This window comes from Corvus cornix, chromosome 11 (genome assembly GCF_000738735.6).
Source record: "Corvus cornix cornix isolate S_Up_H32 chromosome 11, ASM73873v5, whole genome shotgun sequence".
Taxonomy (NCBI): domain Eukaryota; kingdom Metazoa; phylum Chordata; class Aves; order Passeriformes; family Corvidae; genus Corvus; species Corvus cornix.
In genome coordinates this window covers 16,515,739-16,532,424 of record NC_046341.1, presented here as the reverse complement: position 1 = coordinate 16,532,424, position 16,686 = coordinate 16,515,739, and the positions used below count along the sequence as shown (strand labels likewise).

The 16,686-nt window shown below is 40.0% G+C and overlaps 1 protein-coding gene across 4 annotated transcripts in view; it reads right to left on the bottom strand.

The window, feature by feature from the left end:
* ADAMTS18 (ADAM metallopeptidase with thrombospondin type 1 motif 18) overlaps window positions 1-16,686 on the bottom strand; it is a 77,194-nt gene that overhangs the window by 36,453 nt on the left and 24,055 nt on the right. For 3 of the 4 annotated variants that reach the window (XM_019284232.3, XM_010396510.4, XM_019284233.3), the window contains exons 4-11: window positions 12,512-12,794; window positions 8,685-8,884; window positions 7,867-7,950; window positions 6,852-7,011; window positions 6,226-6,331; window positions 2,988-3,125; window positions 1,436-1,589; window positions 318-413 (exon numbers count right to left, since the gene is read on the bottom strand). In XM_019284232.3, the coding sequence (XP_019139777.1) occupies window positions 318-413; window positions 1,436-1,589; window positions 2,988-3,125; window positions 6,226-6,331; window positions 6,852-7,011; window positions 7,867-7,950; window positions 8,685-8,884; window positions 12,512-12,794 (1,221 nt within the window). Of the gene's footprint in view, window positions 1-317; window positions 414-1,435; window positions 1,590-2,987; window positions 3,126-6,225; window positions 6,332-6,851; window positions 7,012-7,866; window positions 7,951-8,684; window positions 8,885-12,507; window positions 12,795-16,686 lie in introns of those variants that run through there. The other variant, XM_010396511.4, reaches the window with a different exon arrangement.

Genomic DNA, 16,686 nt, shown 5'->3' with positions numbered 1-16,686 from the left:
ATCAGAGTGGAATTTGAAGCACTGATCTAACTCCTGTTATAATTCATGTATCGTCTTACTGATTTAGATTTGCCAGAGATACCTCATCCCACAGCTCGTTGGGAGAGGCATCAGGCCCTGCCATCCAACAGGTACCACTGGGAGGACATGGCATGAATATGCATCACAGTGGAATCACTTACAACGCAATCTCAAAGTCCAGGACAGCAAATCTTGAGGGATCTGGATAAAACTGGTTTTGATGGGAGCTTGTATTTGACCAAACACTGTCTAAACTCAAGTTAGGATGACAATGTTTTATTTAGAAAACGACTTACCATACTAATACCACAAGCTGTTCCTTCTGCTGCGGGCATGAACTTTGTCTCACACCTATGACCCACTTTGTGACACCACAGAGATTTGCAGATATCCTGAAAAGGAAACAGTACTCACTACAGTACTCACAATTTCCATTATTTCCTGCTGTTTAGAAAGAGTAATAAATGATACATGCTTTTTCTACCTTAAAACACATATAAACTATTTTCTGAATTTAGAAAAGCCTGGGTTTAAGTTTCCTAGCACAGCCATACCCTGTATATTGCCTTCTTGTTTATGCACCGTTTCACTATACATTTCTTAAAACTATATTGAGTGTGAGATTATAATAGAACACAAACAGTGTTAAAAAGTTCATGGCTAAAATTTCATCATGTCTGCAGGGACTATAATACTGTGAAGAGACAAGATTTTTCTAAACCACAGAAGATATCTGGAAAGGCAGTCTGTGCACAGTGCTGTTCACTCCCCCTTCCTTGTCTATTAGCTGTGGAAGGAACACAGCTGCTATCACTTGAATAAGGTGGTTAGTAGACGATAAATCAAAATACTCCAGGATAATAACAGGAGTAAAAGAAATTACCATACGTGTTTTCAGAATGAGCACTCCAGATTATTTTTAAAAATACCTTCTCTGAAGAGACCAGTAAGGAGTGTAACAGTCATTAAAACAATAGGTTAATCTAAATTAATCATTCATCATGAAGTCAAGAGTGTAAGTTACATTTCATTGCTCTAAAATAACCCTATAGATCTCCCCCAGGCTTTTTGCTGTCATAAAACACAAGAAACTGAGTCCTTCTTACCCCACACAAGCTTTGATCAAAACTCTACTGCCTGCTAATTTCCCTTAGCATAGCAGGCAAGGGCTCATGGCTCATGTGGATTCAAGTGCCCTCCTTATGACTCCTGGAAGGAACACATTTCCTTCTGAAACTCCCCTGGGACTGGAATATTCCTCAAAAGAGGCCAGTACCTTCAAAGCAAATTGCCAAGCAAGATAAGGGAGAGAAAGAACCCAGGCCTCTGAAGAACCCCGTATTACTTGCACTTATTCAGTGCACTGCAGTTCTTTCATGTCATTTTAACTTCTCAAAAGTGCATCAAGAGGTACCTTTACAAAGCTGAGGTTGCATAGTTTTGCTTTCATTCCAAATTGCCATTTGCACTGGGTATCAGCATCATAGATCTGCCCTGGCAGTTTGTCAGGGTATTTATACTGTCCTGTTTGCTTAGGTTCATCAATCAGGCAGGCAGCTTGAGCTGTACTATAATGAGAAGGTAAATTAATCATGACTATGATCTTTACATCAAAATATTTTAATTTGCTACAGACCAGCACAAATACATAATACTGTATACAGTACCTTTAACTAGTTCTAGAGGTATGCTCTGAAACAAAAATATCTCTGTGCAAGAACCAAAAGTTCTTGATATCTTGTTGGTACCCTGACCTGCAAAGTTTTAAGGAAGGAGGAATTTCCAGGCTTTGGGACTGTTGTGACAACAAGAAAGAATGATGTCAAATTCTTCTCCTCCCTGTATTCCTGGGTAACCAAGAGCAAGGGGACCTCATTTGCTTTTTTCCCTTAAGTGGATTCCCTGAATCAGGAATCAGCAGCAGCAGCAGGCACAGTGTCCCATTCCAGCATCTGCCTGGTGTGGAGCTGCCTGGAGGCTGTTGCAGGGTGCGTGCTTTGGGCTGGCTGTGTCCAGAGCACAGCTCCCAACTCCACCTTTGCCCCTTTGTCTCCACCTGAGAATCTGTGCATACAGAAGGTCACTTTATGCTAGATTTATCTTCCAAGTGCCAGTCTCTGGGACCATATTGCAGGTTGGGAAGCTCATGTGACTTTTTAGCTTGCATCGGTACACAAAATATATTGCATTAAAAAATCCCCAGAACTCCATTACATTTTCTGGCTGCTACTCAAAGATATTGACTGGGAATTCAAGGATCAGATCCACATTAACTGCCGGATTCTCACTCTAAGGAATTAACACCTAAAATGCCTGTGTTGGTCTTGGTCAGAGCACCTCCTACTATTTTTTAGTATCTGCATTGATAAAAGAAAAAAAAAGGGAAATATTAATGTAATGATGAATTAAACAGTGATTGAAAAACGGTTGCTCTAAAGGCATCACTGAGTTATGATAACATGCTGGAAAAATAACTGACATCTTTCCCTTTTCCCTTTCTCCCAGAAACAGGATGTGAAAAGTGTAAAATGTCCTTTACTCATGACATGAGCTAGATCAAGAGAGAAACTCCAGTGAGAAAGGCCACTGATGTTAATTTACATTTTGTAATGACTTTGGTACCACTGTGTCTGCCCTCTTTTGTGTACACTTCCTATTAATTCTCTAACAAACCCAGCTGCTGACGGGAACGCCTGGGAAAGAATGATACACCAGTCATTACTGCAGGGTAGTCCTGGAGGGTGAAACTCATGCTTTTGAAACAAGGCAGGACAAAAGCCCTTCCAGGCCACACCACCTCAACGCTCCAGCAGCCCGAGTGTGTGGGCTCACACACTGCAAGGGTTTGAGCACATTTTAAAGGAGGAGAATTTCGCACTTTAGTAATTTTTATGCTGTTCAGGAATTCAAGCCCAGTTACTAAAGCTGCATTCCCTGGCATGGGCCCAGATTTACATCTGACCTACCTGAGAAATTTGTTGAGATACTGCCTGCTGCACACAGACCAAGAAAACACTCCATTGTTTCCAGTGAGTGTGGGAGACATAATATTTCCCTCAGCTTTTCTACAAGCATTTCCTTCTCCATCGTGAATCATACCAAAGCTGAAAAGAGAACCAGGTGGGAGAGTGAAAATCTAGATTAAACAGAAGCAAGACAAAATCTGGGGGAAAAGAAACACTTTCTTGGTCACAGCTCCATGCTTGAACTCCACAGGGAATGTGGAATTCATCCCTTTCACTCCAAAGGCATGAAAACATATGCGCCACAAAAATTAGTATTGGTATGAAACAAGTTCCAATTAACAGCAAATTTTTGTCATCACACACTTGTCTGATGGGAAAGGATAGTCAGGTTCCAAGGAAGAGCCACACTGGGGGTGGACAGGAGGTCTGCACTGGGAGCCAGTGCCAGGACACTGCACAGAGGCACTGGAGCTGCAGACTGGGCTCAGTTTCCCAGTTCACCCATTTCTCATTCCCGAAGGAGAACATTTTCATGAGGAGGTGGATGGACATCATGGATTTTATGTTCAGCCACACTTGTACTTTCCTGTGAACCTGTCAGCTTAAAACCAGCAAGCAGTGTGGGCCTGTCTTTGCCCAGGGATAATGCCTGTTAACATGAGTGGTGTGGAGATCAGAATCCATGGAAATAGCAGCCACAGGAATATACCTTACATACCATAACTGCCTTCCTAATAGGCAGGAAGAGCTACAGAGCTCCACTTGCAGCAAAGGAAATGGGTGAGAATGAAGAGAATACAAAAGTATGAATATAAAAATATTATTCTTTCTAATTTTGGCCACTAACTTGCTATATTATCTCAGGCAAATCACATTGGTTTCCTCACCTTTGTTATACAGTGTCATTTTGTCTAGACTGTAAATTTTCAATGGGAAGAGTGCCTCTTACTGGGAATACTGCCTCTTATGGGGTGTTTTGCTCAGTCTGAGAATCAGGAGGCCCAGCTTTCACTAGGAGAGGTGTTAGGATGATATAAAGAATAACAGGCAATAATAAAAAAAATCACATTATAATTACAAATTATGGGGATTTTATTGATATAATAAAGCTAATTTTTAGAGGTTTTCCTTTCACTGTTCTGTATTTACTCACTGTATGGGACATCTGTGAATTTCAATGTGTTTGGGATAGAAATTTCATCATCTGTTACTTCAATATTGTAGTACATTGGTGACTTTATAAATGTAATCTGTGCATGTGCAGGGAATATCTCATATACTGGACTCAAGCCTCTACTGCTATAAATCATTACAGGCTCATCAGAGTTACTGCATGTGTTGCCACCAGCTGAGGCTGCAAACTTCCTAAAATATATGGCTCTTTCTATAAATGGACAAAAAAAAGTACCGATCGAGCCAGTATTTTAGAACCCTTCATAAAATACTTTATTCCCCTGCACTGCAGCCAGAGAATCCCCAGTTTATATTCCACTGACACAACGGGGTCTGGACACCCAGAGGAACTGTTAAGCTTTCAGGTAAAAACACAAACTTTAGAAAATCATTAAAATGCCTAACAAAACACTAAAATGTCTAACCACTGAAGCTTTCAGTGGATCACAGAGTGTGATATTCCCCTCCTGTGAAACCTTTGGTTAATACATTCACAGTGGACCTCAGCACCCCCAAGGCTGTCACAGGTTTTTTTCTTCCAGAAGTCTTTGTATCACAGAAACCAAGTCCTGTTGTCTTACATCATGTATTAGGTAGTCTCAGGACCATGAACATGACAAATTATCATAAAGACATTTTGTGTCTGGCACAGGCTTTCCCCAGGAGATAAGAAGCATTTTATTAGGAGCATGGAAGTATACCAAAGAAAGGTTGGACAGTATGTGAATCAAAGGCAGTGGTGAAAAAGGAAAAAATAAAGAAAATTTTTTTTAAATTCCAAGAAGACTCTTCCAAATCAAATAAGAAAATTAAAAGGGAGGAGAACATAAAGAGGATAAATGGGATAATTCTTGAATAATAATCTATGGGCCTGATTCTCTACTAATACTGATCGAAGGGCATTAAAAATATCCTGAGGTCAGTGAAATTGCATTAGTGTGACAGGAGGATCAAACAATATTCATATTACATATCTGGTCCTTTGAATGCTTTGGCACAATTCCCACAGGCCTCACTGGCAGCTGGATTACTCTTTAATTCCTTGCTTCCCTTCAGATGCACAGAAACCTGTGAAAGGGTCACTTCTGTAGACATTAGGTCATAGTGTGTACTGCAGAGCATATTTGTACAATGAAAACTAAATAGTCCTGATGCACTCAGGCAGAATGGGAGGGCTTCATGCCTTGACCAATCAGCAGAATACAGTACCACTGCTTTCCAAAGGTCTTCTGTGCATTAATGTTGCTGAAAAATCAAGACCTTTGAACTAACCCGTGATGTCAGGTTTGTACCACACAGAGAAACTGTGCTTCTCTACTGCCAGTGGTGAGACCGACTCCAGCTTGAACTGTGCTAAAATTGGAAATCAAAACTATCCACAAAGTTGTGGAGAAGTAATTCAAAATGATTGGGGAAAAAAACCAGCAGAACAAAACCTGATCAGCATCTTTAGCTTTAATTCAACAAATTGAAGAATAGCTGAAGCTCCACAAAAGATTACTCCTGATTTTGTATGAGAGACACCAGGTTCTAAGAAAATGACAGTCTTTCTACAATAGAAATCAAATGGAAATCCAACAGATATAAATACAGAAAGGCAGAAACCAGCACAAAGGTGGGTTTTTACCCAAGTCACACACTAAACACGTAGAGAGAACAAAGGACAGGCTGAATGTTTCCTATGAAACTCTGGGTCTTCTGGGAAAAGGAGACCTCCAAGAGACTCAGAGAGATCCCCTCTCCACTGAAGCTGCAGAAACCTGCAGTGCCCCCTCTCTTTTTGAAGCAACCATATGGATACCAGCAGTAATTTACCTACCAGAATGTGGGAGCAGTGTGAGAAGCTCAAACGTATGAAAGAGGACTTGTCAGTTCTGAGCCCTGCAGAACACCACTGGTGACCAGTATTCAGCTGGATGCAACCCTGCTCACCACCAATCTCTGGGCTTCCAAATGATTTATATTTAGAATGAGCCAATCCAAATGATCTATATTTAACTGATTTATATTAAATAGGCTGTGTTTCCATTCACTTACATATTTGTTTATAGAAGAAGAAACTTACTTGTGTCCAGATTCATGAGCAATTGTAAAAGCCAGTCCAAGGCCTGTATCTTCATTAATGGTGCAACTGCGGTACTTGCTGCACATGCCACTGATAGGTGCAAATCCTGAAGGAAGGAAGCAGTAAAATAGCTTGTTCCTCTACAGAATTCCAAATACACGTATCATCTGCACTGCTCCTAATAAGCCAGTTTATTCTGGCACAGGGAGACGCTTGTCTACTTCATCAGGTTTATCATGGAGGAATTACAGCAGACTTTTATTTGACAATAAAGGGACTCCTATATAAAAAGTATAAATCAAACCTAACCTCTCCAACTACACTTTATTTGTAAAGATTATTCTCCCCCCCAACCCACCCCCCCATGCCTTTCCTGCTCTCAAATTAGGGAGGAATCCCATTCAAAAAAGCAAGCAGTCACAAAAATAAAAAAAAATAAGAGCAGCTCAGAAATATTCTCAAAATCAAAAATATTCCTTGAAGAGGCGACAATTCAAAAATACTACTGTACTGTCTTCTTCAAGAAGAATAAGAGCATGTGCAAAAATGAACTCCTTTATTTGAAACCAATTCTGCTCCTGCTGTGGACACCCCCACGTTTCTCAGCCTGTGTTTTGGTGTCATACCTAAAGTATCACAGGGCTCGTTCTTCCAAGAGCAGATGTCAAAGCCTGTCAGAAGGATGGCATGGTCGTGGCGCTTCCCGTTCTTCCCAACCAGGGCCGACTGCCACTGACAGAAGCTGTTCAGGGACTGGTCAGCGTGGTGGTTGATTAACAACCCACTCTGCAGGGAGTGCACAGACACACAGACAAGGTGCTTCCATCAGGATGTGAGAAAGGAGATTGAAAAAGTATGAATTGCTAAGAGGGGAAAGGGAATTAATATTTCGTATTTGTTCTACATCAATTTATGTATTCCCATGTTGACTGTCTGTGGTGGTTGAGTCAGCTGATGAGTGAATCTCTTACAACTGTAAAATAAAACTGGGCCTCTCCCCAGACACACAGGTATTTCCAAAGTTGGTGGCTGGAATTACAGTGTACAAATATTTTTGATTCCTGAGAATTCTGAACACCAAGCCATATTCAATATTGTGATTAAAATGTATTGTGATTTCTGAGGAGGAAAAGTATTATCCAAGTAGATCAACCCATTATGGATTTCTTTTCAGCAAAAGAGGTTTTGTCTTCTTTTGTCTCAGCACCCCTGACACAAGAATTGGCTCCACTCCCACCTTTTGTTACATGCTTTCTTTAGTTTGGGACTTCTCCTTACCACTTCTGATCATCACACCCCGGAAAGCTCAGTTCAAAATTTTTCTGCTTATTTAAATACTTATTAAGTAGATTCCTTATTCCAGACATTTCTCCTCAAGGAAACACTGGAAAATGTTCAGTTTTATCTTACTGGAAGCATTTCAGTGTTTCTAAAGAATATTTATATGAAATGAAGAATTTAGAATAAAAACCCAAGAAGCACTGAAAAGCAGAAAGCGTCATTTTGGAGATTTTGGCAGTTTTAATCATCTTCTCATACTCTGTCTTAAGAAACCTCCCTGTACATAAGACGGGACACCCAATGCTCCCAATGAACAGCAGCAAATGAAGTAGCTCAGACAAAAATTCTGACACAACTTACAGGCTCTTGTTCCAAAAGAAGCAGGCTCACAACAATAATGTTTATATCACTTCCAATCGTTCCATCTTTAAACAGACTAGAGACCTGCAACGATTATTGGAGAGGAAATGTCACCTACATGCGTAATCCCTTTTTAATAGATTAAACACATGTCCTGAGTTATTGCCTTGGACTTCAATTTTCAGTACTAACTAATGGAGTTATATACCTTGGAGGATTAATCCAAAAGAGCTCAAACCAGAAGAATTATGTCCCAAACTACACTTAGTCAAAAACTTGAAAATCTTCTATTGACTTCAGTGGCCTTTGATCTGTGCTTGGTCTCCTGGATCAAGTGTAATTAAGGCCAAAGTTCAAGCTCAAGTTTTTCAGTACAAAAGTAAAGAGCAAGACAACACAGGAAAACCTGTATCTGGTCAAATTATATCAATTTTATGGGAATAAATTTGTGCTTTCTCAAATAAATGTTTGTTTCTAGGAGACATGAGATGAAACAGACTAAGCTTCATGATACTAAATGAAAGTTTCAATTTCAGAGTACCTGCCTTTTTTGTACTACACAGGAAGTATTGTAAAATTTTAACACTTTAATTTTTTTTTTTTTTTTTTTCACTCCACGGTACTGTTGCCAGAGCTGTGATAATCTAAAGATGTACATTTAAAGGCTTTTTGACCTAAGTAATACATTAGATGAGGGTTGAAGAAAGGCTTGCATAGGGTGCCTCTGCTATTTTTAGTAACACTTTTTGTCTAATGAAGGTCCTACTCTGACACAACATTCCCCAGAGAAAAGACACTTCAGTGACACCACACCTTACCATGTTCATGACTGTTAAGATGTATGTTGTTACATTTTCCTTGCCATGTTTCTCCAACATTTTTTTATCTGCCACAACAAGGGTTTCAACATTTAGACTTCCATTTTTCTGAATTTTAGCAGATGATCTTTTGAACCTCACAGAAGTCCCATACTCATCTGAGCGAATGTAGGTCTCTTCTGTGGGTGGCTTGGGTGCATCTAAAAGGAAATAAAACTGTTTTGGAAAGAGTTCAGATCACCCATGAACAGTTTCATCAGAAAATGAAGTATCACAGGTTTAAAGCCTTAGATTATTTTTATAGCATGTGATTTAATACTTCTGGCTAAGTTCTCCTATATTTATTAAAAAATACCTGATTCATTCCTGAGGGAAGGACGGCTACAGGGAGAGAAGGAAATGGGAGAACCACATTCGTACGCAATAAGCAGTTTAAAATAAGGAACTAATCTAACAAAATGGTAGCATCTGTGCAAAAAAATACAACAGAATTTTTAACAGAGTATCTGCATTTTTCCTGTCCTTTTGATAACTTCCTGAGGTGTTTGGCATGTGCTACTTACATAGCAGCTGGCAAAAAAGTCCTTTCCACAACAGATGTCCATGGTCAGTACAGAAATCAGATACCCACCACAAGTAAATTCCTGCCAGCCTGATACTGGGACTGACATCAGCCTTCCATGCCAAACTGCCACTGAGATTTTTCCTGCTGTGATGGATGCCAAGGGAATGTATTTATTGAGTATAGGGAAAAGTTGGGCAACACCAAGGAGGGCTTGACAACAACGATGCATATCCCAATTCCAGGGTGCATTTTCTCTCTCTTTGCTGGTGCAGCACAGGCAGTGGCACAGCTGGAGAATGCTCTCTACTCCAGTTCTTCAGGGAACCAGAGAAAGGGAAAAGAAATCCATCTCCCACATCCTACACTGCTCCTGCTATCCACAGCTTCTTCTGCATGAACCTACACTGCCTTTGCATCAAGAATTAACTCAAAGGCCACTCTAACAAACTCTTTGGATAGCAATGGGATTTTTTTTGACACGGGATGTAACAACACAAGTGAGGGAGCCTCAGGTAGTGATCCTGCCTGTGCCTCATCAGAAAGTTACTCCAAAGAGCTAAAACAGACCCTTACTTGCTTCCATGCCAAACTGGGAAATCAAGAACACCACAGAATGCACAACAGTGGTCTGCTTTCAGGAACTCAGCACTCTGAAGAGCATTTAACATACAAAGGACCATGTTACGGTCATTTTCAAATGTATCACTCATTATACACAACTGTCCTTTACAAGCTCAAAGAACTTTTCTCTTCTGGAAGCACACTGAGACACAAGGACAGGCCTCACCCAAGAGGGAAGTGCTCAGTTCAAGGCACATCAGTGCCCAGGTACTATTTCGAAGGCGATACAACTTCAGCGCACACATATATCCATGAGCAGAGGAGTTTTGCTCTTGAATTTACTTCACTGCTAGTCATAAAACCTTAGCAGCAGTTTCATGCATGTTTTACTAACTATAGTCCAGTTAGTTCTCATGATCTAAAAGCATTTGGGTTGTGACAAAGAGTTTGGAAGATGATTAACTGGCTTTTCTAGTGCCTACAAACTACTTGCACATGAAATTTTAAAAGATGGTGAGTGGGACAAGCTGTTTTTACGACAAAGTGGCAATGTGCTCTTCCCTCTTACTGCTCAGCAAGTTTAATTTCATTCTTTAGGTTAGGATAAATTAATCTTGACTAGGCAGGGTTAACAGCAGAGCACCGCCTTTTGTCAGCCTGAATTTTCCATCCCTTTGTTCATTCGAGCTGAAATTTTCTATTCCAGGTGACCAGACTGGATTTTGCTGCAAACTTCAAACGGGTGTGACTCCAGATCTCAGAATAAAACCAGGAAAATAATATAAAAACTTAAAAAAAAAAAAAAAAAACAAGAAGAAGAAAGTACCAAATACTCATAGAAAAAGTGTTCCCTTTACTGGAGTAATTTCTTCTGCATCCTGTATTTTCCTCTACTCAATTAAACAATGACAAGTGATTTTATTTGTATTTCATTCAGTGAACACAAGATCAATTTGTTCTATAAATTAACCAAGGCTGGGTCTGGAAATAAGTTGTTATTTTTTAGAACTCCTTCCTTTCTCTCAGAAGGATACAGGTATGAGCTGCATGAAGTGAAAGACCACAGGATGTGAAAAGAAAGTTTTGTGGATAAGGTATTTAAATGCCATCTTGCTGAATAGGATCCTAAGAGTGTGTCTGACATCGAGTTCCTAAACAGTGATGGGTAGATCACTCTAGCTAAACTCATCACAGTTGGATGCTAATTGCATGCTCTTCATTTCGCATAAACTTCAGCTTGAATATGCAACTAAGAGCTCAGAGTTGTAAGTGACATTATTGAATAAATGGATTTACATGTAGAATTACAAAAGCAAGAAAAATGTTAAAGAAAAATTCCGGTTTTCAATTTGGTCCCCAGAAGCAATGGTTACTTCTGACCTCTCCTGTGTCTGAGTCCCATTTATAGGAGAGGAATAACAATATCTCCTCACATCCCAGGAGGTCATGCAAATACAGTGTTCAAAATGCTCTCCATTATAGGGATAAGCACTGTATAAAAGCTCAAGAGGACATGAATAATTCTGAATTTGTACAAGCAGTCACAGCAGGAACAGTAAATAAGGCACAAACTCACAGTGGACAAAATGGGCCAGTGTAGGACAGAGGAGATAACCGAGCACCATCACCCCTGCTCTGCAGCAGGAAAACCAGACAGGAGGGAAAGGGAGGATGTAATGAGGCAGTTTGGGGCTGCATTAGAAGGCAAATGCTTACAGGTTGAATCACAGGCTATTGTATCTGGAATTTGAGGGTTGGCTTTTAAACCTGGGGGAAGGATTTTTGGATTTTTAACAAGCCATTTGTTTTCAGGCCGCAGTCGCAGCCAGCCACCTTTCCCACTAACTCCTTTCTCATTCCTTCCCTTCTATTTATTTTCTCTTTCTTCCTTACACACCTTTGGAAAAGGAAGCTGCTCATTTTCTCAGAATTTCAGTAGGAAGTTGGAAGAATATAAGTGGACTGAGGCACTGTTTTCAACACTGTTTGCAGTCCTGGAGACCCTCATTAAGAAACTCAGCTCAGAAGCTGATCAGCTTTCAAAAAGACTCAACTGAATGCTAAAAGTACAGATATAGGGTCCAAGGGAGCTCTAAAATGTTCTGCAATTCAAGGACCTAATGAAGGATTCAGAATGGATCTTGGCAGGTAATATATTTCAATATATTTTTTAAGACATGGCTCCAAAATCTTATTTAAACAATTTACATGGGTGGTTCTTTTTGAAGATCTCAGTTGCTGAAAATTTCATTATCAAATGGTGAGTTCTGAAAGACTTTCTCTCCATCCTCTCAGAAATTAATGATTTTGAAGCTGTTATTCTCCATCTTCAAGCCTAATTCATTTTTTATCCCCAGTCTAACAGAGAGAAGTTCAGGAACTTGGCATCCATCACTGTGCAGAACTGCTTACTGAAAACTATGTCAATGTAAAAAAAAAAAAATCACCATTGGGATCTTTTAATCTAGGCAAAGTACAAGAAAACTAAACAGTGATTCTGATGGCTTAATAAAAGATGATTCTGTGAACTTGGAGGAAAACTCAAGCTCCTCATGTATGTTTCACGTTAGGAATATATAATTTAGAGTTATTACGTCTCCATCCCAAAGGGATGTGAAGAGATGTGAAGCCCACCTCGGGACCACCACACAGCCTGAAACAGCCACTACCTCAAGAAAGGAGAGAAAGTTTCCTTACATACATTTCTTGCGACGTCCACAAAAATGCTGCTTTTGAAACCTTCCGTGGTGGTAACCGCTCGCTTGTGCGTGAAACTTGTGGGAAGTGTGCATTCTGTCATGGCCAAAAGGGGAGGATTTGGGATGGGGCTCTACTGGGTACCGGTGCACCTTCCCCTCGGCAGTCCGCTTGTACAGCACGTGCGGGTGGTGGCCGGCGGGGGACGTGAAGTTGTGCTCCTGTGCCAGCTGCTGAGGTAATGGAGAGATCAGGAACTCGATCTGCCGTGTCCTTATCAAACCTGACTAAAAAAAGAAACGGCACCACAAATTAGAGAGGAGGCTGTCATGGCTCACAGATGGAACGTGCCAGCTCCCCAAGCAACCTTCCTGCAAAGCCCAAACTGACTGCAGTGTGCACCTCCACACTGGTTAGCTACTCAAGTTATTATTACTTGACTTATAGATCAAGTTATATATCAAGTTATTATTATTCAAGTTACAATCTGGATATTCTTCCCATTTACATACGCATCGTTTCACTTTGGACATGACCAGGTTCCACACTTGGAAAAACACAAACAGGAATGTTGTGGGACAAGCAGCACAGCACCTTCACACAGTAGCATGGATAGTTTCATATGCAATATTAACCCATTCTTCACAGTACAGGTTTGTTTGTGTACAGGATATACATGAAAAGGAAATGCTTTTGGAAAACACAACTTCTCATAAGTGCACACATTATAAAAGAAAATATTTGAATTAAGGCCCACAGCTTTTTCAGAACAAGGTATTAGCAAACAGGAATCCCAGACTTAAGGTCACTCTAAGTAGACAATGACATGACAGGTCAGCAGCACAAAGCTGAAGCATCTGAACATTTAAGCACCATCATTCAGTAATCAACTCCCCACACTTTAATCATAATTTAAACACAATGTAAAATTTATACCTTCCTACAAGGGAAATCACTAAAGGCAAATATCTGATTGTTTTCCTTCTTGGATCCCTGAAAGACAGAAGTACGGGAAAACTACAGTGTAGTTTTCACATAGTATCTGTGCATAAAACTGCACATGTGATGAAGTGTTTCCAGGATCAGGGCCAGGGAAATGTGGGTGGCACTGAGGAAGTATTTCCATGCAGCTCATTAATCAGTTATGATTTTATTTCATTTCTTGGTTTTGTAAAACATGTTGTAATAAACACCCCTTTTTACCAAGTCAAAAACCAAGAAAAAGTTTCGTCAGGTAATTCTATTACATTATATACGTAATACTAGATACAGATTTTTGGTTTGGATCAGTGAGGCTCTACCATGTGCCAACACCCTCCTGCCAAAACTGACATCCCACGAGGACTACATATCTCTTAGGCTTCAGAAAAATATGTGCAGACAAACAAATGTCAATTGCAAACCATCTTGCCCCACATCTCCAGTCCTCCAAGACCATGATTCCACCTCCTTCCTCAAAAAAGGCTTTGAAAATGCAGACATGACACATGTATCCCCCCTTCCCTTCTGAAATGGATGTTCTTCTTTAGCAGAACCTCCCAGGGCCAGAATGCCATGGGTGTCACAAAGAGAGCAGCTTGAATGCCTGATGTAAGCATTGTATTTTTTTAAGGATCTGTGGAATTTTCTGCACTTTAAGAACTGTTTCCCATAAGGAAAACTGAACACAAAGTGAAAAGCAAGTGAAAATTGAAAGTTACATATGAATCTTCACAGCTTTAACTGTTTACTAAACTAATGCTTAAATTGATTTTAAGTCTATTCCAGCTGGAAAGATTTATCAAAGATCTGCAGGTCCTCCACAGTCTACAGTCATCCACTGTGCTCTTTTCATGGAAATTCTCTTCTGCTGATCCAAACCAAAGGCAGCTTTGCAGTACTCCCCAATATAAGCACCTTTCACAGGGGCCCAATAACAGTGCCCATAAAATAACACTGTGATCTCAATTTTGGCAACAGAAGAGATTCCACATTATGAACTGAGTCTAATTGCCCTCTGAATAATAACAATAAAAAAACAAACAAATGACAGTCTGATCAACAATTTGCCCATTCTCCTCTCTTTAACATGAATTCATAATTACATATCTCAGCCTGTATCTACTTAACATTCTAAAAGAAGGTTAAAATTTCCTCCATCAATAAAAGACAGGTCTTCAATAATTGACAGGAATTTAACTCGCCTGCTCACTGCCATAAGTTGGCAGGTTTCAAATGTCAGATCACATTTGATCATGACAAAGTACTTTCCTGTAGGGAAGATGACTAATATTTTAATCCTTATGATGTATGTCATCACACAATTTACAAGTGGTTCTGAGAGGCAATCTTTATCTAGAATGCACTGATAATTGGGCACTGCTAAGCAATTTTTTTTTTCAGCTGGAAAACAGAAATGTAGTGAATCTGGTTCTTATTTCCCGCTTTTAAAGGTTTCCACATCTGAAATTATTCCTGTAGGATTCATTTTGTAAATGATTCAGACCATATGGAAAAAAAGGGGGTTCCACATTTTCCTGTAAGAAACTGTCCCTGATGTACATGAAGTCTCAGCCCCAAACATCATTTCTATATTTAACCTTATAAGGGTGGATTGAAAATTCATGGTGGGGGAGAAGAAGTGACTGAATTCTGGGCCCTGCATGTATTTTACTGCACCTTTACAGGGGCTGTAGCTGAGTGCCTCACAAATGTAGTCACTTTTTTTCCAACAGAAAAGACCCTAAATCTCCAATAAGACCTTTTTCCTTTGGGTCTTACATCAGACTCATCCTCCAAGTTGAAAAAATGCCATGTGAATGAAAGATATCAAAAAGAAGATAACATCCAGTTTTATGAAGTTGTCAAGAGGAAAGGGGAAGTGCCACAGAGCAGTCTGGACACTCATTCAATCACACACCATTTTCCATTTCTTCCAGGTATGGGATGGTTTCAAGGATTCATATTGAAATCATCGCTTTGGGAATTCCAAAGCAATGCAGAGAATGCTGACCTGGCTTCAGACAGAGCTGCAGTCCCCTGGAGCACTGCAAAGGGGGCAATGGGACAACAACTGCCAGGTACTTTTCCTGCAGGTTCTTAAATTGTAGCATTGGGTAAAGCAGAGTGGTCTCTGGCTCCACTGTGCTGGCTGGCAAACATGCCAGCTGAGAAATGCCACAGCACAGAGGCAGGAAACTGGCACAGAATCATCTTTTCTAGTTTTGCAGCATGAAGGAATTCCAGTTTCTTGAAGGCCAGATTTTGGCTACTGTGTACTCCTGGGTGTCCTGGGAATTTTTTCTACAAGTAGATGAAACATCTCCATAGCTGAGTTAGATTCTATGTATTCATCCAGCTCAAATACTTCAGAACAAACACTGTCAAAACTGTCATGGAAATTTATGCACTGGGTTTCCTACTTTCAGCATAGCTTTACGTATTACATGTGATTTTCCCTGAATCAAGGATGACTTTCCATTAACCTTGATGGGTTTTAGACACAATGCAGAGAGGGTCAGATAGGTCAAAATCCCACTTGTATTTCGGATTCTCTGCAATTATAACACCATGAGAGGAAGCAGAATGACAAAATCTTAACATTCTTGTAAGTCTAGACAACACAGCAGGAAAAAGGCCAAGGACTCCTGTCTATTCCTTCTGTATCCCACTGTGGCTATCACTAATAATAGCAATAATTGTGAGAATATGGTGGGAAGGAACACCCAAGAGATTGCTCAGTAGGAATTTGCTGTTTTCTTCTTCCCTCACAACACATATTTGCTATCCTTCTGGAAGGGATACTCCATGCCATTGGAAAGAAAATGGAAAGACATAGGATGACCCACGTGGTTAGCAAATAATTTTGAATCAATAATTTAGAACAAATTGCAGCTTGTTTGCAGAAAAATTGAGAAGAAATAAAAAGGCAGCATTCCTCCCCCTCTTGTTATTTGTTATGGAATATTTGCTTAGCTGTGGGCTAAAGGAATGTTCAGATCCAATACACCTCTGTGAAATCCCTCAGTATCTGGGTGTAATCACCAAGGTAAGGTACTTGTTCTGTTTTCTTGGTGTGTTCCAAAAGGAAGAAGAATCTCAAAATGAGATTTGGATAAGGGCAATGATTACATGGTATTGGCTTTAAGGTTTTTTTAATTGAACATAGACTATAAATTGAAAAATAAGGAGAATTTTCTT